The sequence below is a fragment of the Octopus bimaculoides genome, chromosome 3, assembly GCF_046866305.1.
Source record: "Octopus bimaculoides isolate indiv1 chromosome 3, ASM4686630v1, whole genome shotgun sequence".
Lineage (NCBI taxonomy): Eukaryota > Metazoa > Mollusca > Cephalopoda > Octopoda > Octopodidae > Octopus > Octopus bimaculoides.
In genome coordinates, this window is record NC_142930.1 from 83,827,209 (window position 1) to 83,849,546 (window position 22,338).

A 22,338-nucleotide genomic window follows, 5' to 3' on the forward strand; every position below is an offset into this window, starting at 1 on the left:
TTTCCCTAAAATCATGCACACTGTCTTTAACCCTTTACCATGAAGATGACTCTGTAGAATGTAAGGCTTATTTATTCACATTGTTTTGAATTAATTGTATTATCTCATAGCAATGAGATTTCAATCATGTGATTGTTTATTTTTAGAATGACGTTGTAGGGTCGGTGTGAGAGGCCAGATTTGGCAAGTTTGAACGTAACACAGGTAGAATATTTGGGCCATATATGGTCATTTTCAATGCTAAAGGATTAAAAGAAAAGAAAGAAATAAAGACACCTTGGAAAAACGTTGTCTCAAATATACAAACTGAAGTGGATAATCATTGCTGAAACATCTTTGTCATGGGCTTGCTCAGCCTCGTCTGACCTAGTGCTAAACAACAACAGCACAGGACAAGTAATGAGGGAGTCTCTATGTTGTTTGACCTGCTAGAATTAGCAAACAGATCTCCCTTAGATCATACTCTACCATCTAAAAGAAACGATACATTTGATAATGTAGTTCAAGGGAAACAAGAGAATGGGATGGTCATAGATGGAATGCATTTGATTATAGGCTTTTTCAATGAGAGTAACCTGAGACTAAACAAGACTATGGCATTAGTAAAAGGATTCATAGTTCTTTAGTAGAAAAACTAACCTTGGCAGCATTGAGGGATTGAACTCCTAACATAACTTTTTTTCCTCTGCCAATAGTTTACTCTTACTCTGTTATCATATGATTGTGTGTGTGTACTCACACCATGCATTCTAAATGTTTATCTATCCATCCATCCATCTATCTATCTATCTATCTATCTATCTATCTATCTAAATTATATATATATATATATATATATATGGTTTATTTATGACTATATAAATTATATATATAAATATAAATTATATCACACACACACACACACACACACACACACACACACACACACACACACACACACAGAGTACACTTGGTTACAAGTGACATTTACGCTTGTAGTCTAAGTATTTAGCTTGGCTGACATTTCATTATTACACTGTGTAGTAGCAGTAGTAATAGTTAATGAAGTTTGGCAAGCTGTAATTTGGTGTAGTCATTGTTTGCTTCTGGCCAGGATTTGTAATTAGTTGATTATCACATTTTCTATTTTATTTTACTTTCTCTGCCAACCGGCCTCCTTACTGACAAATCTTCTGTATTTTTGTTTTTGTTGTTGTTGTTGTTGCTTTGTCCTTCCATAGATTTTAATTTCATGCTTTTCTTTCATCACCCATACATACATACCTACATACATACATATATGTATAGATAGATAGACACACACATACAAAATGTTACATAATCGAAGAGGAGGCAATGCTCATAGCCTTTACAGTCTTTTTCAGGCTAGTTGGATCAGTGCTGTTAATATACAGCTTATGCCTCTACTGGTCTATATGTCTGTATTTTAAGTCAGTGAAGTGCATTTTGTAGAAGGGGATCCAAGGCTGTCCTGCATTATAAGAGTAAGTATAGATGGAAGGTGTAGGAGGAAGGGAGGTTAAGGAAGAGAGAAATAGACAAGGGTGGTAAGGAATCCTGAGAAAGTAATTGAAGAAAAGAGAGATGTGCACTGCACCGTGAATACATTTATACACATGCACATACTAACATGTGCACATATACACACATAGGTAAGTTTGCAGAAGGAATGTGTCATACAAAATGTGTAGGTATATGCTTGTAAAAATTGATTATACATATGAGTATGTGTATAACTAGTCTTACAAATAAATAATATCTGTGCTTGCTCAGACTTCTTATCCAACAGTAAGAGCTTTGGAATTTCAAATGTTTACCTGTATTGTGTGTGAACTAGTTTGTTGACAGCAGGATATTGACATTGCAGTATTTTGGAGAGTGGATGTTGGTCAGTGTGGAAATTATTGTCCTTAGTCATCTGATTCTATTTTGTAAACCAGCTATTAACTCTTTTTTTTTTTGTCCTGTCATACTCTGACTCAGTTTGACTTAACTTTCTAAACGTTTTTAGTTGTTTCTTTACATTTTTTTCTTTTTAAACTAGCACTTTCTTTTCTCTTAGGAATTGTTTTCCCTCTTAATTTGTTTTACTATGTAATCTGCCAGTAACTGATGTGGAACAGATTTAGTCCGACATTTTGAGGGAACAGTGTGACTGTGTATCAGACGGTAGACTGAGTATAAGCTGAACTCTGAATAAGCTACAAAGCCTTTGGGTGTTTGCTCAGTATCTGTTGAGTGGAATAGAATTGAATGTAAGTATTTTAGTATATCATAGTAGGTGATGCACTCGGGGAAAATTTAATACAAATGGTTAACTTTGTAAAGCGACAAAGGAATATGTGAATGTGCTGAAAACCCATCCAAATAATGGTTATGTGAAAAATTGTATTAATCTGTTAATAGTGATGATGGTGTTGCAAGGTCTTGTCTAATCAAGTCATTTTTTAGGGATAGAAGCTGTAGAGATCTTTTTTCCATACTTTCAAGGTGGGAAAGATGGGAAATACATCATTATGAGTAGGTTGCCTTCAGACTGGAGAACTTTTCTGAATGAATTCTACTGAAGTGCTAAAAGACAGGTGTTAAAGTTGTTAATAGATTGAGTTTACCACCCTAGTTCAGGCTATGGAAACTGAACAAAAGAACTAGTACTACAGATTTTTATGGTTTGGTAAAGAATGAATTTATCAGCTTAATGAGTTTGTCATGAAGGATTTTACTGCTGCCACATTGTTTTGGAGTTTACATAGAAATTCCTTTGCTGGATCATTTAATCCTTATGATATCAACCTCTTTGACACTGCATCAGGTTCTGGGATACAGCACATTCCATTTTAATCTGTTCATATTTAAACTGAAACTATCCAAGTTATTTTCAAAACACAAAATCCTTTCAGATTCTTTACTATTTTTAAAGTTAAGTGAAATGCACAAGCAGTATATTTTCACTAGAAATATGGACACAAAAGGTTTAAGCTGCTAATGGATGATAACAGACTGGTATAACCTATGTATGAGTTATATAACTTTTCAATTATGTTCTAAACATAATTGTTGTCCGTGGAGAACAAAAAATAGCAGTTTATATTTAGTTTGTTTTGTTTTTTCTACTTCAGTTTACTCCTTTGTAGAATTATAGTGGCATTCTTGTATTGGTTGACTGGATATTTCATTTTACAGTAATTTTTGCTTTAATTGCATGATGACATTTCTGGCACCAAGCTCTGTTATTGCTCAATGACCTTCCTTGGCACCAGACCCTCTTATTTATATTGCCAGAAGTACTAGGAAAGTCTTTCTTAAAATTGTAGTACCCAGCATTACATTACTGGGTTATTATTATCAGTTTTATTACTGGACTTGTATGAATACAAATGAAAAAAAGATAGGTGGAAAATAACTGCAATGGAAAAGTAATTTGTGGAACAAAGCAGAGAAGAAGGGTGAATTATAGATGAAAATAAAAAGAGATGAAATCAGTTGATGTTAATTCAGATGTGGGTAGAGGTTTAGAAGCAGCTTATTGAAGTCATTATCATGGTTATCATCATTATCGCCGTCATTGTCATCATTACTACTACATTCCCTTTCTTGCTTCTATGAGTGCACAGGTCCTTTTTAATACAGTATTTCATCATTTCTTGCATTCCTTTGTCATTTACTTTCTAAGGTTGAACACTCTGAGACCATCTTTCACCACTTTTGCCTATGTCTTCCTTGGTCTTCTTCTTCCACAGCTTCTTCCCACTTAGATCTCCTGACCTTCTTTAGCCATCTTTTATCTATACACATTACATTCCCATGCCAATGCAGTTGTCTTTCTCTCTTGCACAGTATATCTGATTTCTCTTACAGTTTATCTCTCAGCTCATCTATTCCTTGTTGTTCATGCACATTAACTGTACACATCCAGCAGAATATCATTGTTTTATTTCTCCCCAACTTTTACACATCTTCTGCATTTTCTGTCTATTTGTAATCAGAATAATCTGTTATTATCTCAGTTATTTAGCCGAGTTTAGTAATGATTGAGCAGACAAATAAGCAAAGATGTCCCAGTTATGACTATATCATCTGAAATAGTGTGTCTAAGTTTACATTAACCATTATGGCACATCCTTTAGTTTTTACAGATTAAGGTGTGGTTTAAAAGATTTGGCTGCTATTTCTTATGTTGTTATTAGGAATCATAGAATTTCCTGCATATGATTTGTTTGTACTTCACTGTTTAATATTCAAATTAAGTGACTAACCATTTTCATTAGAGAAACTCCTCAAAGGGTCATCTACAAAAGTGGGATTCCTGGTGATACCAGCTTCACTGAAGTTAGAAATTCAAAATTTAAGCAACCAGAAATTTAAACAATGAAACACACTTAACATCAGCTGGAGAAATAGAAATTGTGATACTTAGGCTTTCCCCTAGCAGGAAGTAAAGTAAACCAGTTACTCCTGGGTATGGAGGAGACACAGTATGGAGTCTTGCATACCAAATCCTTACAACTCTGCATTGTAATACATGCAATGGCAGCAGAGGTACTATTTATGTAGATAAACAGAATTTTCCTCTCTAAATCTGTTGGAATATGCAAACAAATAAATAAATAAAAACGAATGCTAAATTAAAGAAAGTGAAGTTGGGGAAAAAACGGTTTCTGCCTTTAAAGATAAAATGTGTCTTGCATGCTTCAATGCATTTATTTGAACTAAACTTGTCTTTTGAAGAAAATATTCCTGTACTTGCATTGTGGCGTTCTTTTTTCTCCCCAGTTTTCTGCATTGCTCTGTTGCATGACAACTTGGGAAGATTTTGGTATTGGTTTATTCCAGAATATTATATTCCTGTCAGTTTAAGCATTTATCTTACACATGATTAAGAAAATATCCTGGGGTATTTACAGCAAATCTACATTTTTTAAAAATATGGAATCAAATATCTTTCATTTTGTTCTTGTTATTTTTATAATTCTTTTCTTTAATAAAAATTTCCAATAATGAATATATTAAAGAGAATGTCGAAGAAGGGTAGGCATTTGTTGTTTGGTTGACAATTAGCTGTAGATTTGAAAGAGCTGTGTTGGCTAATATATCCTCATTTCCACGTATGTATGTGCATATATATGTTTACCACTTGATGTGTACAGATGTAGGCTTGTTGTAGGAGATTATTATTGAATTTATGATGAATACCATACCTAACATTAATGTCACTACTCTCAGATTGGTTAATTTAATGGGTTATTCTTCTGCTCATATTTGTTGAAAGGAAAGAAGAAAGAAAGGAAGGAAGGAAGAAAGAAAGAAAGAAAAGAAGAAAGAAAGAAGACTGACTGACTTTTACTTCAGGATTGTAATGATATCCATCTTGAAACACAATTCAGTGTGTTGATAGACAAGTCTCTGTGGTATCTGTCCTGAGATAAGATCTCTTATGGACAGTCTCCCTCCAATATTTGTTGTGTTTTTAATACAGCACATCCATAAGAGATGTTATCTAAGGACAAATACCACAATGTGTATACATTAAGTATGATGCATAAGTTGCTATTTTAATTTAATGTTACCTCAGTTGCCTGGACTGGATTTTTATTCAGGAAGGGGGCTACTTGCAACATCAGTAAATGTTTTATTTACAGTTCTATATAAAAAGTGGTGAATTTTCATTCAAGCATGTAGTTAGTTGTGAGTATGTGTCAACAAAAAGGTCCAAAAAGCCCAAATGTGCCTGGCATTCTCACTGGGGTGTATTTTCTTTTTATATAATTGTGTAATCAATGGTAACACAAAACTCAGAGTAGCAACAAAACTATCTGTGTGTGTGTGTACTTGAATATGGGCTTTTCAGATTTCTTTAAATCAGTTCATATGGTTAGTTGGGGCAGAGGAAGTGAAGATAAGTTTCACTTACAAAACAGTGAATGGGTATTGGTTTCATTGATATTTAGTGGACACTTGATGGAGAACAAGAATAACCTCACTTTTGTGTTTGTGTGTGTTTGAATTAGTAGCATATTTAATGATGTAATCCCGAATGGATGCTCTCATTTTCTTTCATCTTGGTATTGTCTGTAATGATATTTGTCTTACATATGATTGTAGCTTTTATACCGTCATCACTATCTCATCATTGTAAAGAAAAAAGTTTCATCAACTTAGTACAGAGACCATAGAAAAAAAAAAAAAGAAGTCTCTTTTACTGAATTGCTAAGTTTCGGGGACATAAACACATCAACGTTACTTGTCAAGCGATATACATATATGACAAGCTTCTTTCACCTTCTGTCTTCCAAATCCACTCACAAGGCTTTGATCATCCCGAGGCTACAGTAGAAGACACTAGCCCAAGGTGCCATGCAGTGGGACTCAACCTGGAACCATGTGGTTGAGAAGCAAGCTTCTTACCACACAGCCACTACTGCACCTATTTCTCTAATATATTCTGTATTTACATAGACAATTTATATTTCTTATTATGAAATCTTGTTTTGGATGAAGTTTCTTCTTCTTCTTCATCATCATCATTATTATTTAACATCTGTTTTCTATGATGGCATGGGTCAGATGGTTTAACCAGAGCTAGCATGATAGGGAGCTGGATTAGTTGCAGTCTGATTTGGCATGATTTCTACAGCTGGATGCTCTTCTTAACACCAACCACTTTACAGAATGTGTTGGGTGCTTTTTACGTGGTACTGGCACAGGTAATTTTTATGTGGCACCAGCACAGGTAATTTTTATGAGGCACCAGCACAGGTGCTTTTTTTATTGCATTGGCACTGGCACATGTCTTATTAGTAAAAATTAGTGTTTAATTTGTAGATAATGAAGTATCAATATTTTTTTTTAATACTTCAACACAGTCACAGATGGTTTTCATTATGAGAACTTAAGCAAATGAAAAATTAGCTTAGAAATATCTACTTTGTGGTGTAGTGTGTTTTTCAAAATCTGCTTATGTAGCTAAGTAATGACAATGAATTTAGCTTTTACTCAACGTTTGAATAGCAAGAATATGAGATATGCAATCAATGTTTACTGCATTCTTTGAAAAGTATTGATGTAAAATCATAGTGAATTAGACACCTCTAGGTTTTAATTCCATCTTACTTTGATTTTAGATTGATGCATTTTTAATATTTTACTTTTTCTATATAAGGATTTGATTATTTAGAATGTCATTATGTTATAATTCTTATTTAAATTTATGATACCTCCAACCCATGTTTTTTTCTTATGCTGGTTTTGTGGTTGTTTGTTCCTGTTGTTTGCTAAGAAGGCTTCATCCTGCTTTTTGTTGAACGATTCCTTCGAGTTGGTAAAGCTGGAGAGTGAAGACTGTTATTACAGGTTGTTAACCTTGGGTTATTTGAAGGAAATTAAATTTCTCCAGTAAATTGTATTAGTGGTCCAAACTATAAATCAATTGAAGTTTTTTTTTTATATGTATTTTGTTTCATTTACATCATCACACTGCTGCACATGCAAACATATGTAAACATCACATGCACACAGACATCATCACATATTTACACATTCAGATCTGTTCAGACATTGATAACTAGAGAAGTGCACGCACATACATATAAATATACACAGACGGATGTAACACATACACATCAGAGCATACATACAGATGCAGATACGCATATACCATTTAAAATTAGAGTATCAATTATTCTTCCCCTTTTTTAAAATTAAATTTGCATTGCCTTCATTCTTCTCATTACTTTAAAAATTCAAATGATTTCACCAAATTGCAATTTTGCTTTCAGTCTTCTTTTTAAAATAATGTGAATTGAAATCCATTCTTTAAAAATTCTCGTATATTTGTATATTTATTTAACCAGGTACGCAACATGCGTGCGCACACACACACATGTATACTTGTCTAAGAAAGAAGGGCAGTGTCTGAAGATTTTCAAATTTTGTTAGACTGGGAAATTGATTGACTGTTTGGTGTTAGATTAATCAATTTGAAACTTGCATCATTATTGGTTAGTGACTAAGGATGAAACCCTTTGGTTGAAATGATATTTCAGTTAGATGCTTTGTGAAAATAGTGGAATGACAGAGTAGATCCCTGGGACTAACATTTAAATACTTAACAGTATTTAGTTTCACTCCTTTGAATTCAGTAGGGGCTCACTTTACCTTTTAATTTTTTTTAGACTATTTTTTTTTTTGTAAGGACTTGGGTAGATGCAAAATATTAATCTTGTACCAGGTTAACTGCTTACATCATTTTCCTATCAATTAGTGGTCTTGTGTCAGTGCAAGAAGTCATTATTAATACAAACTACTTGACACTCAACTGGTATTTCCCAACTAAATTATAAGAAGCAAGTAAACTATCTTACCATAGATCATTATACAATCTTTTTGATTAAACTTTTTTTTACATTTGCTTAAGTATGGTTCTGCAGTTGATTAAGCATTTTAGACATTGTAACCAACATATCTCTTTAGAGTCTAGCTAATGAAGTAATGTGGAAGAGTGGGGTGGAATCAAATAAAATATCACACAAGTTAATTCTTATACAAAATATACATTTAAACTTGTTTTAGTGATTTTCTGTATTTTTCTTTTAGTTTTAATTGCAAAAATTATTTTAAAATCAAAGTATATACACACACACACACACACACCTCAAAAATTAAATAGACAACCGTCATTATACTGTTGTATCTGTGTGATTACTGCTCATTAGTACAATGCTGAAATGGGTTGAATCTTTAAAAACTGCATGATACTAGATTAAGTATTTAAATGCATCAAATGACATAAATTTAACTCATTTGCATTATGGTATCATCACCATGATTTTGTACCCCCTTCTTCCATGCTGACATTGGTTGATCAGTCTCCTTTTTTTTTTTTTTTGCTCATTGCAATACCTCTTGATCTGACAGAAACAGAAATCCAGCTATCTTTATTGTGTATGGCATGATCATTGCAGCCAGAAGCCTTTCCTGTTACCAACAACTTTGTGACATAGACTGAATGCATTTTATTATACCATTGTTATATGGAAAAAAGATTAGTCCTTGCTACCTTGCTGGTTATATTACTGGTTTTATTCAGAGTATCTATTCTTCCAGCTGATTTGCCTACAATGAGATACATAGAGTCAATATCTCCATTAGTTCATGCTTTTTTGGCATTGATTTATAATTTGATACCCTTCCTATTGCCAACCACTTTACAGTGTAGACTGGCAGCACTTACAAAATGTCCACAAGATTAACATTTCCCTATCAACAGTTACTCTACACACTGGTATTTGATTTTCTTTTAACCTAATTGCCAATTCTAAACTGCTATGTCATTATTTTCAACCAGTATTGAGAGTATGTACTGAAGCTAAAATGGATTCATCTATTTTGAAGTTGTATTTTAGTTGTTCCATGAAGATGTTAAATAGTTTAGAATTTTAGAATTAGTGTAAATCCATATTAAATTCATGCATAATTACTAGCAACACACTATCATTAAAGACAGTATTTTGACAGTGATGTGCTTGCATATAAGAAAATATTTTATACTAGCTTAAAAGCCACACTCTGTGCAAACTTTTAAGGTAACTCCTGCAGAGTGCTAATTGGGCCAGTAGCCCAAACCTAAAGAGACCTAAATAACATCACTATAATACATTTATAATGACTACATGCCCTGGTGGTACTTGATCAGAGGTTAAGAACAGATAAGAATTTATTCTGTAATGCAATCATTCTATTGTTCAAGTCCCAAGTTGAATTCCAGCTGTTGACCAATTTGTCCCAAAGTTCTTATCTTGACATAAAATTAATAAAGTGAATGTCATTTATCTCCCTCTTGATCTCTGACATTGACAAATGCCACTAAAACGGCATGAATCAGCCAACTGCTACAAATACCAACCCAAATGCTTTTAAGCCAGATCCCAATGTTGGATGTTCAAGAACCAAATGAAGGGCAGATTTTCAATCCCAGGTTTATCCTGATTCCAAAACGGTATAATATATCTATGTAGGGCAAATGTGGGCTGAGATACAGGGGTCCCAGATGGACAGACAAAATTTCACTATTATTATAGATATGTACTTATACTGACTTCAGCTATTGGACTGTGCCCATGTGAGGGCACTGCCTTTTTGTATTTACTTTTGCTGAAAAATATCTCACTAAGGCTGGTTATGGTGTACTCTGTTGAGTATGGATGTGCTTTATTAGTGTTTATGTTTGCCTCTCTGTTTGTCTAATTGCTTCACTGTGTGTGTGTGTGTGTGTGTGTGTGTGTGTGTGTGTGTCTATTAACAAATGTAGTCCGTGATAGACAAAAGACACCAATGGCCATAGCTGAAAAGTCAAAGCAGGATTAAGTTAGCTTAGTCACAGCTAGTTTGAAGCTGTGACTGATGACAAACTTTTATTGTTTTACCCTCCAATTCAAGATCTGCTACCTGGAAAAATGTATAGTTGTTTAACCCTCAAACCATTTGTGACTGAGCTACTGCATTCTTGCTGTAACCTTCGGTCTTTTTTGTCTATCGAGGACTACATTTGTCAAATAGAGAGATTGATATTTACTGAAAATGAATTTAGCTGATAGGTCATGAAATTTCCTTTGCAATGAAAGAAGAAAGAAAAACAAAAACCAAATTAAAACTGCTCATATTTGAAACCATTGTACATAACTTACTGTACTTAGTATTTAGGTACTTCTCACTTCCTGTTTAAAGATTTAACTTCCTGTTTTCTTTTTATGTTTTCTAGGTCTCCCAGTCTGTCAGTGAAGATGATGCATTGATTAACCGAAAATTACCGAAAGAGTTGTTATTGAGGTGAGTCAATGGAATAATAATTTCCTTTTCTTCTGATTTGAATGCTAGTGTTGTTAATTGTCGCCAAAATCATTGTTACTTTCCCATTCTTGCATGGGTCAGATGGAATATGGCAAAACAGATTTTCTAAAGCAGGATGTCTTCCCTGTCATCAGCCCTTACCTGTTTCCAAGTAAGGAAATATCACTCTATGGCCAGGCATGTTTTCAAGGAAGATATGAAATAAATGATACTACATGTATGGAAGTGACACTCATTTACCACTAATGCTCCATGTCACAGCAAAGGAACACAAACTCTCTCTCTCATTCACACATACACACACTTAGCTTCTTTCAGTTTCTGCCTACCAAATCCACCCATGAGACTTTGGTCATCCTAAGGCTATAGTAGATGACATTGATGCGAAGTACCACACAGTGAAACTGAACCCAGAACCACTTCATTGGGAAGCAAACGTCTCAACCACACAATCCTGCCTGCACCTAGAGTCTTGTTGTTATTGAGTAATATCAGAATAACTATGCAGCAACAGAACCCTAAAGCTTCTGTTTCATATGTCATGTTCCTCTTTCTAGATTAGAAACCTGAAATATACTGACATATATGATTATGTGTGGGCTATTGTTATAAGTCTTTTTTTCTTTCCTTTTCATCTTTGTTTTCATAGTATGGCTTTAGAGGTTGATAATGTGCATAAATATTATTTCATTGTTAGTTAAAACATCAGTCTGGAAAATGTATCTTTTCTTGCTGGAAAGAGTTCTTATTGTCTGGTGTTTCTTACATTGTTGTAAGATAATAAATGCAAAATAGGCATTGGTATTAAAGGAGGAAATTCTGTTAACTTAAATACTACAGAACATTTTTGTTCAAATGTACCAATTCTTACACTATACTGATATAAACACATACTTGTGTTCAATGGGCCACCACAGTTTTTTGTGTACTAAATTTCTTCCACAGTGTAATAGTTAAAAGGGTAAAGACCCCTTTCAGTCATGAATGACCATGGGATTGCACCTAGAAAGTTCCCTTCCGAAGCACAAGTCCAGGTAACATTGTTTATGGAAGACCAGCAATTGCCCATGCATACCAACCCCCCCCTTTCCATGCCACCTATTTTGTCCAAGGGAAAGGCAAAGGTCGATACAGCTTGACACCAGCGATGCTGCAACTCATTTCTACAGCTGAGTGAACTAGAATAATGTGAAATAAAGTGTCTTGCTCAAGAACACAACACATAACCTGACCCAGGAATCAAACTCACTACCACATGATTTTGAGCCTGATGCTCTAACCACTGAGTCATGCTCCCTCACATAGTGTAATAGTTAACCCAAAGCTATAGTGGTGACAGTTCTCTAAGAGTGAACTTGAAGCAATGAGGTTGTGAAACAAACTTCTGAACCACACAGCAACACCTGCCTCCTATTATTATTCTTTGCTTGTGTGCATGTTTATGGGTGTAAAGTGTAACAGATTACAGTATTTGTGGAACTGAAACTTCATTCTACTTCCCTCAAAGGACTCCACCAGCAAAGCTGTTCTGAATTGTCAATAGTCAGGGAATTTGTTTTTCGTTTATCTAGATTTGCTTTTGTTGGAAGCCAGGGAGTCTCTTGTAATGTGATAGAAATATCTAATACTCAGCATCAGATGCTACATGGAAGATAAACTTGCATTAAGTTATACTAGACAAATGTATTTTATGATAATAAAAAATAAAATGAAAAAATTTCACTTAACAGCATATGTTTCATTTTATAACTATGGAATAACATATTTGGAGCTTTTTGCATAAATGAAAGTGTATGCATACAGCTTTTATAGCTAATCTAATTTTATCAACAGTGACTAAATAAAGGCTGTGTCTTTACAGTGATAGCTGTTGCTCATTTAATATCTTTATTTTTCTTTTCTTACTTTAGTGGTGACAATAGATAAAGTATAAGCCAGTTATGCTGTGTACCATTTGTTTATTTCCTGTATATCTTATGTTCTTTTCTCATTACTACATCACTAGCAATTTCAACTAATTCTAACTGTTAATTTGTCCATAAACGTCCATATGTGAATAACCATTTTACCCATAAAGGCATACATATTTGCTTTTTTTTTTTTTTCTATTGATGTTTCCAAAAAAAAAAGAAAAAAAATCTCAAAACAAAATCGTAATGTAATATTGATTCCCCACCCCATTATTACCCAAGGCTACATAAAAAAGGTATTGAGTTATGTGGCATTCATTATTTTCTGAAGAGCATTAGTGGGGGAACTTAGTTGACTAAAATTCAACAACTCAGTGTGGTCAGCTGCTTGTATCTTATCCTGCACTATAGTTCTCCTGTTAATATTGATTCCGCTTGATTGAGGAAAAGGTCAAAGACAGTGAGAAGGTAGTGGAGTGGAGCAGGGTGGAAGGTGAAGTAGAATATTAAACTGTATGAAAGTCTTACAATATTTAATTTCATCACTTTATGTTCTGAATTCAAATTGTAACAGAGTTGACTTTATTTTTGATCCATCTGAGTAAATATTAATAATATACTAAAGTCAGTTTGATTAACTATTTCTGCTGCTCTAAAAATGTATGGTCTTGTGCCTATGTACATGATCAATCTTATAGAGTAGAGGTTGTAGCCAGTTGTGTTGATTGCCAACAAAATTATATTAATTTTATCAATCTGGAAGAAGTAACAAAGACCATGGGTGCCTCTCCTTCTCTCCCTCTGAGGTAGATGGCTACAGAATTTAGAGGAGGGAATAGTTGATCATATTGATCATATTTTATCATCCTCATGAGGATGGGTGGCAAAGTAGAACTTAGTGGAATTTGAACCCAGAATATAAAGAGATACAACTAAACTGTGAAAATTGTGCCTGGTGTTCTGCAAATCTACCCTCCTTCCTCTATCAAGAAAAAAATTTTAATCAAAAAAAAAAAAAAAAAGACTTCAGTAGGATTTTTAATTCATGAAAGTAAAAATACTGAACTAATCACCATAAAAGCTTCCCATCTACCATTCTTTTATCATGACTATTTCTGGTGTCCAAACACCATAATATACTAAGCAGAATAATTAAGAGCATGCGACTGTTAAGCACCCATTGACTTAAGAATCAGACTTCCAGACCTTTCTTTGAAGATTGTGTTGTATACAATTTAATAGGTACTACTCTTATTTTGTTCAGACCAATCTAAATGTTTACTAGACTTTATACTACAACTACAGTGTAAAGAGATTGTATGTATGTTTTTTTTTTCTCACAGGAGAAGATGGAAGGAAGCAGCTATTTAAGCAAAACCATTTAGTGAAACTTCTTTATTCTCTATAGTTTTGATGTTTCTGTTTTTTTGTGAAATATATATTTTACTCAGTATTTGAGAATTACTGCAATTTCATATGCTGACTCACACTAGATTGGATAACAGGACATTAAAATTGTTTTATAATTAGTAGGATGTTGTTGGTCAACCTTTTTGTTCAGTAGTTTCAGTCAACGTTGAACCAAGCCATAATTTAGTAGTCAACTTAGTTTGTGTTCTCAAATTTGATATATTGAAACTGACATTCAACCTTCTCTTTTGAATGGGTTTTTTTAAATATATATTTTATTGATCTAGGTGTGAGTAAAAGCAAAAACAACCAAAATAAAGTAACAGTCTGTTAAAGTTGTCTTTACATTGACACATTATCTAACTTCCAACTCCCAGATTTCTCAAAAGGATTACCAATCTTTACGGTGAAACTAGATGGGTTGTTGAGTAATATTGATTTTCTGCATAAACATAAAAGTTTAAGCCTGTCGAAAAGAAAAGAAAATACTAATAACTACTGGGAGGTGACCATGCTCAATTTTAGAGCAGAAATCAACTTTTCAGGGTGTACCCAGTTTAACCAATGGGTTCACGAAAGGGTTCAGTGATGTCTATTACAAAGGGACAAAAGTGAAGGATTTCATATATAATACTTGCATGGACACAACTAGCAGTAATAGCTGACATGAAATAAATTCTTATTTGCTCATAATAAGGTATATTAGAAGTAGTTGCTGGCTTCTGTTACTTAAGTGTCCAAATCAGCAAGGAATCTTACTTCTGTTGATAACAAAGGGTTTCTCTCTAAAGTGTGAAACTATATTTGAGAAATATTGATGCTGAATGTGGAGGATATATGATGGCTGAAGAGAAATGAGATGGAAAAGGTTTTGGATGTGTAATGCATGCATGAGCAACTGAACATAATTGGGCTGAGAGAAGAGCTCAGTGTCAAGAGCCAAAACCATATCCTCCCCCAAAAAGGAAGACTGCTATGGTATGAGTATGTGATTATTGGATAACAAAGTATTTCAAGGTGCATAAGGATGTAGGATAATTTGGTAGAGTAGTAAGGATGCTCTTAGGATGTTGAACATCATAAAAGAGATGAACGCAGAAATTGGAAGCCCAGTATGGTCATAAAAATTATGAAGATGATGATGCTGATGCAGAGCCCCAGTTTGTAGAAGAGAATGCTTGCAACTATGTGACCATCATGCCTTTCTCAAAGATGTTAGTAAAATGTAAACAATTACAACTGGGAATTGAAAGTAGGACATAGGGCTGGCTCATCAAGAACATTAGAGTTTGGCACTATGGAAGTGTGTGTGTGTGTGTTTGTGATGTATCCTTTCATTCTCTCTCTCTCTCTCTCTCTCTCTTTCTGTCATTTTCCTCAGTTTTAGTCATGTTTACTTTGAAAGTAACATTAAACTACAGAGAGTAGAAAGACATCATAGAATAGACACTTCAGTGACATCAAGGACATGACACACTTTGTAGTGCTGCTGACATGAGGAAATGTCCCCAGCACACTCTGTAAGCTAGTTGCTGTTGTGAAGATAATCAAACCATAAAAGCCATGCCAGAAGTGTAACGCATGAGTGAGATTTGGTTCTCTGATCTATCTAGGAATGCAATAACTTCTGTTAAGAATTGACTCTGACTGTGAGAACTCACCCAACATATCTGACCATAGAAAATGGTTGTACATAAGGATGATACATATAAATGTATTTGTTTGATTAAAGAAGCATTTAACCCAGGCTACCTTCTTCCAATTGTTAAACATGGAGGAGGATCTATGATGATCTGAGGGGGTGGGGGGTGGGGCTGTATCTTGGAAGTCCGCTGGTCCAATGGTTTCCCTTCATGGCAGAATTACTAGTCAAGATTATTTAAGCATTTTATCTGATCAAATTCATCCTATGGTTGTGGAACTGTTTCCGGAAGGAAACACAATCTTTCAGGATGATAATGCACCAATTCACACAGCTAAAGTTGTTAGTGAATGGCACGGGGAACATTCTAGTGAAGTTAAACATCTTATCTGGCCACCACAGTTCCCAGATCTTAATGTTATTGAACATTTATGGTGCATTTTAGAAAAAGAAGTAAGGAGATTGTTTTAGCTGAAGAATGGACAAAAATTCCTTTGGAAATAATTCAAACTTTGTACGAGTCTATACCTCATAGAATTCAAGCTGTAATTACTGCCAAAGGCATCTCTACCCCCATATGAAAATAAATTTGCTTGAAATTTTAAGGTGTTTCCATTGTTTTGTCCAACCCCTGCATATATATATATATATATATATATATATATATTTGTGTTTGTCTCTCCACCATCGTTTGACAACTAATCTTGGTGTGTTTATGTTAAGTTCCAGGCTTACAAAGAATAAGTCAAGGGGTTGATTTCTTTGACTAAAAGGTGGTGATCCAGCATGGACACAATCAAAATGACAAAAAAGTAAAAGTATATACATGTATGTATATATATATATATATATATATATATATATATATATATATATATATATATATATATATATATATATATATATAATTCAGATAGAGCTTATGATAGCCTCATGAAGGGATGGTGTCATCCAAGGAAATACTGGTTCAATGCCTAATATTTTGGGGGAAATTGATTTCCTTAAGATAATAGGTTTGTATGTAAAATAGAGATTTCGGAGGAGTTTATTACCAGCAACAAATCGATCATTATCCCGTACAGCTGTTTCAATTATACACAGTGAAATTAATTAAATATTGAATTCATATTTATGAATGTAATCTCTTCAGAGGGAATATATATATATATATATATATATATATATATATATGTGATCTTTAATCAAACAAATCAACCCCAGTACTGATAGTTTCTAAGCCCCGTACTTATATCAATCTCTTTTTACCAAACCAGTAAATCAAGCATACATAAACAAACCAACACCAGTTGTTATGCTGTGGTGGGGGACAAAGACACTTGTGCACACACACACACACACGTGCATACACTCATGCCTCATGCACACGATGGACTTCTTTCAGTTTCTGTCTACTGAATCCACTCACAAGACTTTGGTTGGCCCAAGGCTGTAGAAGACGACACTTGCCAAAGCTGCCGTTGAGTGGATCTGAACTTGAAACTGTATGTTTTGGAAGCAAACTTATTATCACATATTGTCATATACCCATGACTAGCAGAGAACTGTCTTCCAGGTGGTTTTTCTTCTAGCATGTTTCAGATATTGTCATAGATTCTATGTTTAAATGTTGATTACATTTCTTTTGTATGTGTTTATTTCTCACAGTTCTAGTTGCCTTGTGCTGAGTTGATTGAAATAGGGCCATTAGACTTCATTCATTCCTGGTGCCATATAATAAATGTGTCTTCAACTAAATGAAGGCCAATTGTTCTTATTTAATTACCCTGAACCTTACAGTCTTCCTTAATTAATGTTAATTATTGCATCTATAAAGCTTTGCTTGATCATTCTCAATGAGACTCTATTGTTTCTTAGTTAATGTCAGCTGAAGAAATTAACAGAAGAGATTTTTCTTTTAATCTGATGGAAAATTTGAGAAATGGAAGCAGAGCAAAGAGACTCCCCCACCTCCATTTTGTTTCACATATTTTCATTAGTTCCTTCTCTCCTGTCTTTTTTACTCCCTGCTCCATATCCTTCTCTATATTAGTTTCCATGCATACAGTCCAGTCCAACGTCACCTCCTTGCTCTTTGTTTGCATCAACAGTTTTTTTTCTTAGATAACAAGCGCTCAGATGCCAAGTCACATTGAATGCTACATGAAATCTGTGCTTGTGTTTTCCTACTCTCAGAGCTAAAGCTACTGATATCCACCAGGAGTATTACAACAATGCTTCTCAAGCTTTTTTTTAGCTATCACCTCTTTTCTTTTACTAACAATTTTCATTGTCTCATTGTGGCCATAGGCATAGGTGTGGCTGAGTGGTAAGAAATTTGCTTCCCAATCCCATGGTTTCAGTACTTTGGGCATATGTCTTCTATTATAGCCTGAAACTGACCAAAGCCTTGAGAAAAGACTTGCTAGACAAAAATTTGAAAGAAACCTCTTTGTTTGTGTGTGTATGAGACTGTTCCCTTGCCTTAACTTTATGTGTGGTAGTTGTGTCACTGTCATGCAAGGAGTGTCCTTTGTTTCCGGTATTCTGTGAAAACATGCCTGGCCATGAGGAAAAATTACCTCACTTGGAAACCAGTGTGTGTTGGTGACAGGAAGAGTTCCTGGCCATAGAAAAGCTACAATATAAACTCCACAAAATTCCATTTGACCCATGCTAGCATGGAAAAGAGGACATTAAAATGATGTTAATGATGATGATGCATATAATATCAGGTTGGAACAATTTAGTTCTGGGTACTAGTTAGACACAGGTGACTACATACAACAGCACTACCCTACTCTAAGTGAATACTATAAGCATAGGTGGTTGTTTTGATTGGAGTAAAAATGTCAGTTTATCATAGTACTATATTTAAAGTTTTTTTAGATATTTAAATAGAAAATAAGAATTTAAAAAAATTTACAGATGTATCTCACTCCTTCTTCCCTACATTCCGTTGTGCCCAGTGCTAATATGAAATTTTTCCTCCGCAATATTTTATATAAGTTGTCAATTCTTGAAATTATGATTTTCTCTTCTCTTTTATCCCAAGCTACCAAAACCAAAATTATGGCTATAAAATATACATAGCCAGCTAAGTGTTGGTTACTGTTGGTTAGTATAGAAAACACAAGATATCTTATAAGAGAGAGAGAGAAATAAGAGGTTTTAACATCCACACGTTTTCTAAGTTCATAACTGACCTAAATGAGAGGATTTCAAATGGAAATTGAAGCCACAGTGTGAATCTGACTCGTTCAAACTACTCAAGCTTGTTCTATAATGTTGGCCCTAATAAGTCTTTAGGAACTTTGTCTTCTTTATTAATAAGTATAATGCTTATACTAACTTTAATTCTACTCACTATATCTTTATACAGTTTCCCTTCCAGTATCACAAATCCACCACCTTGTCTTGCTCCCAACCTTTCACCTTAAATGCCAAACCCTCAATATCATCTTCTGTCTAACATGTCCCTTTAACCCTTTAGCATTCAGATTGCTCTGTCAAATGTGATGCTTATTTATTCACATTGTTTTTTTTTAATCATGCATTATCATGTAATTTAGAAATTTTGCTAAGATTGTTAATATTTAGAATGACATTGTAGGATAGGTGTAAAAAGGCTGAATCTAACCAGTTTGAACATAAAATAGGTAGAATATTTGGACTGGATATGGTCTGTTTAAATGCTAAAAGGTTAAATTAGTTAATTCACTTAAAATCTTGTGTGGGGGTGGGGGACAAAAAACAACAACAACAAAACACTGGATGCCAAAGCAAAGGTGGTCAGCTCTTCTTGAAAGTCTTTGATGATAATGATTGACTTCCTGGCTACGACTTTAAGATGTTATAATGCCATTGAGAAAGGTATGAATATCACAACGACCATCCCCCTGGTGTCTGAAACTAATCACCCATTGGTACTTACTGATACCAGGAGCCAACAAAGAACATTAGTCTCTCCACCTACTAGCAGTAAGCAAACCTGCCAAAAAATCACCATCTTAATTCTTTCAATACCAACCAAGCTGAAACAGTTTCTGGCTTTGTAGTACAAATGTCTTGTTATCATAAGTTTTGAATTAAAATCTTCCACCAAACCTTAGTAATAATTTATGTTCCTAACACTAGCTTAATGATAACTAAGTTATTTTACTAAATACTTTGTTATATTTTAAATTAATTGAAAGAAACACAGAGCATCTCAAAATAAATACAGTAATGAAAGGATTAAAGAAGAAGACAACTTTGGACAATATAGTCCTAAGTATACAAACAGTTGGTATTGCCAAAGTTGGAAGGTCATAGGAGATAAGCTAATGGATTTCTTGCTTGTAGATCACAAATTCTACTGCTGTAGGTATTAATGAACTGAACACTTTATTCTACCTTGTCTTATTTGATCCAGCTCTTTTTTTTTTCTTTCCTCCTCGCTCCATACCTCACTTTCTTCCTTTTCTTTTTTCTTCCTTCCTTTCTCTTTTTCCTTTCTTTCTCTTTTTCCTTTCTTTCTCTTTTCTTTCTTTCCTTCCTATCTGTATCTTTTCCTTTCGTTCTTTCTTTGTCTTTTCCTTCTTTCCTTTCTTGCCCATGTCCAAATGATACCCACTGAAACCTTGTACAGCTAAATGTCCTTCCTGTTACCAACCCATATCTGTTTCCAAGTAAAGTATCATTTCTCCTTGACCAGACACGTTTCCAAAGGAAGACTGGAAACAAAGGACACCACTTGTATGACAGTGGCACTCGTTTCCAACTGTTATGCAATGCCAAGACAAAATGACACTAACACACATACACAGTTTTTTTTTGTTTGTTTTTTTACTGCTTTCAGTCATTGAATTAGAGACTTCTCTTTGTTATATTTGCTAGCTTACTACACACAACGTAAACAGCATTGGTTTTTAGACCATTATAAACATAAACACTATCTTGCTCATTCACATGCACATGCATTTCCTTACACATGCACACATGCACTGTACAATTTCCATTTTCTCAGTTCTTCTCACAAAAGTAGTATTCACATCTTCCTCTATAAGCTTCCTGCCATCTTAATAATGGTATCCAGCCCTTATGTATAGAAAACAATGGAAGGTAAACTGTTGCAGTAATGGTAGTAGTAATAATAGTAGTAGATAATCCAGAAGAAATATAATGTCTTTGTGTGTGTGTGTCTCACTCTCTCTCTCTCTCTCTCTCTCTCTCTCTCTCTCTCTCTCTCTCTCTCTCTCTCTCTCTCTCTGTATATATATATATATATATATATATATATGTGTGTGTGTGTGTGTGTGTGTGTGTGTATATATACTATATGTATATATATAATATATGTATATATATATAATATATATATATATATATATATATATATATATATATATATATATATATATATATATATTTATATATATTTATATTTTCCATCCTTAAATGTAATTTATCTTTTTATTTCTTCCAGAATATTTTCCTTTCTCGATGTGGTTACGTTGTGTAGATGTGCTCAAATTTCCAAGGTAAGCTAGTCTGATGTTCTTTAAGTAAAAGTAAACTGAATTGCTTTGGTGTGTGGGTTCTTAACTATCAGCAGCATTTAATGCATGAAATGTTGCAATACCTGGCTCCAGAGAGGAGCACAAAGCAAATCAATTGTAATCTTTCTCATGCACACACACATATGTTCGTACATACATACATACATATGTATGCCCATACATATATTTTCTTTATTGAACTGTGAAACTTGAAGCAGGTGAAGCTATGAATTATAGGATGTAAATTTTGTATTAAAAAGCTCTTTGGATGGAAACAGTTGAAGGGATTTTTTTTAAAACCTAGTATTTACATGTTGTTATTTATAGCTTTATCTGCTTCATGTTTCACCATTCCTAAAAAAGAATTGTTTCATGTTTTCTCCAGAAGTTTATAAATTTTTATGTCACCTGTGTTTATGCTTATATATACATACATATATATATATATATATATATATATATATATATATATATATATATATATAGTCAATCTAAACATGAACAAACACGAAAAAACAATGCAAGGATGTGGAATAAGTACAGTGTTATTGGACACTCAGGAAAGGAAAGAAAAGAAAGAGGATTTAATGTTTCGATCGGAGATCTTCGTCAGAAATATAGGAAAAAGTACTAAGAAGGGAAGACAGAGAAAGAAAATCGCCAACAATGCACATGCGGTCAAGAATTTACAAAAAAACAAAAGATGAAGACAAGTGTGTAAACAATAAACAGATGTATTAGTTTAGCGCTCAGGAAGTGAGAAAATCTTTTACATTTCAAGCCTACACTCTTCAACAGAAAGAAACAGGGAGAGAAAATAGAAAAAGGTTTAGTGGCTAGCAATCTATCATACACACATGCATGCATGTAGACTAGTACTGTCAAATCCATCTAATAACTGAAACACATCTTATAAATGTAGACATGTATCAGCCATGGGAAGCTGACCTATATATAGTTCTATGAATAATGGGGAGATTATCAAGTATTCCCA

General features: G+C 33.9%; 1 protein-coding gene across 8 annotated transcripts in view; it reads left to right on the forward strand.

Moving 5' to 3' along the window:
• Positions 1-22,338, forward strand: part of LOC106881021 (F-box/LRR-repeat protein 20) — a 433,574-nt gene that overhangs the window by 366,634 nt on the left and 44,602 nt on the right. For all 8 annotated transcript variants that reach the window (XM_089349339.1, XM_052966259.2, XM_052966263.2 and 5 more), the window contains 2 exons: positions 10,757-10,824; positions 21,272-21,326. In XM_089349339.1, coding sequence (XP_089205465.1) covers positions 10,757-10,824; positions 21,272-21,326 — 123 coding nt within the window. The remainder of the gene's footprint in view (positions 1-10,756; positions 10,825-21,271; positions 21,327-22,338) is intronic.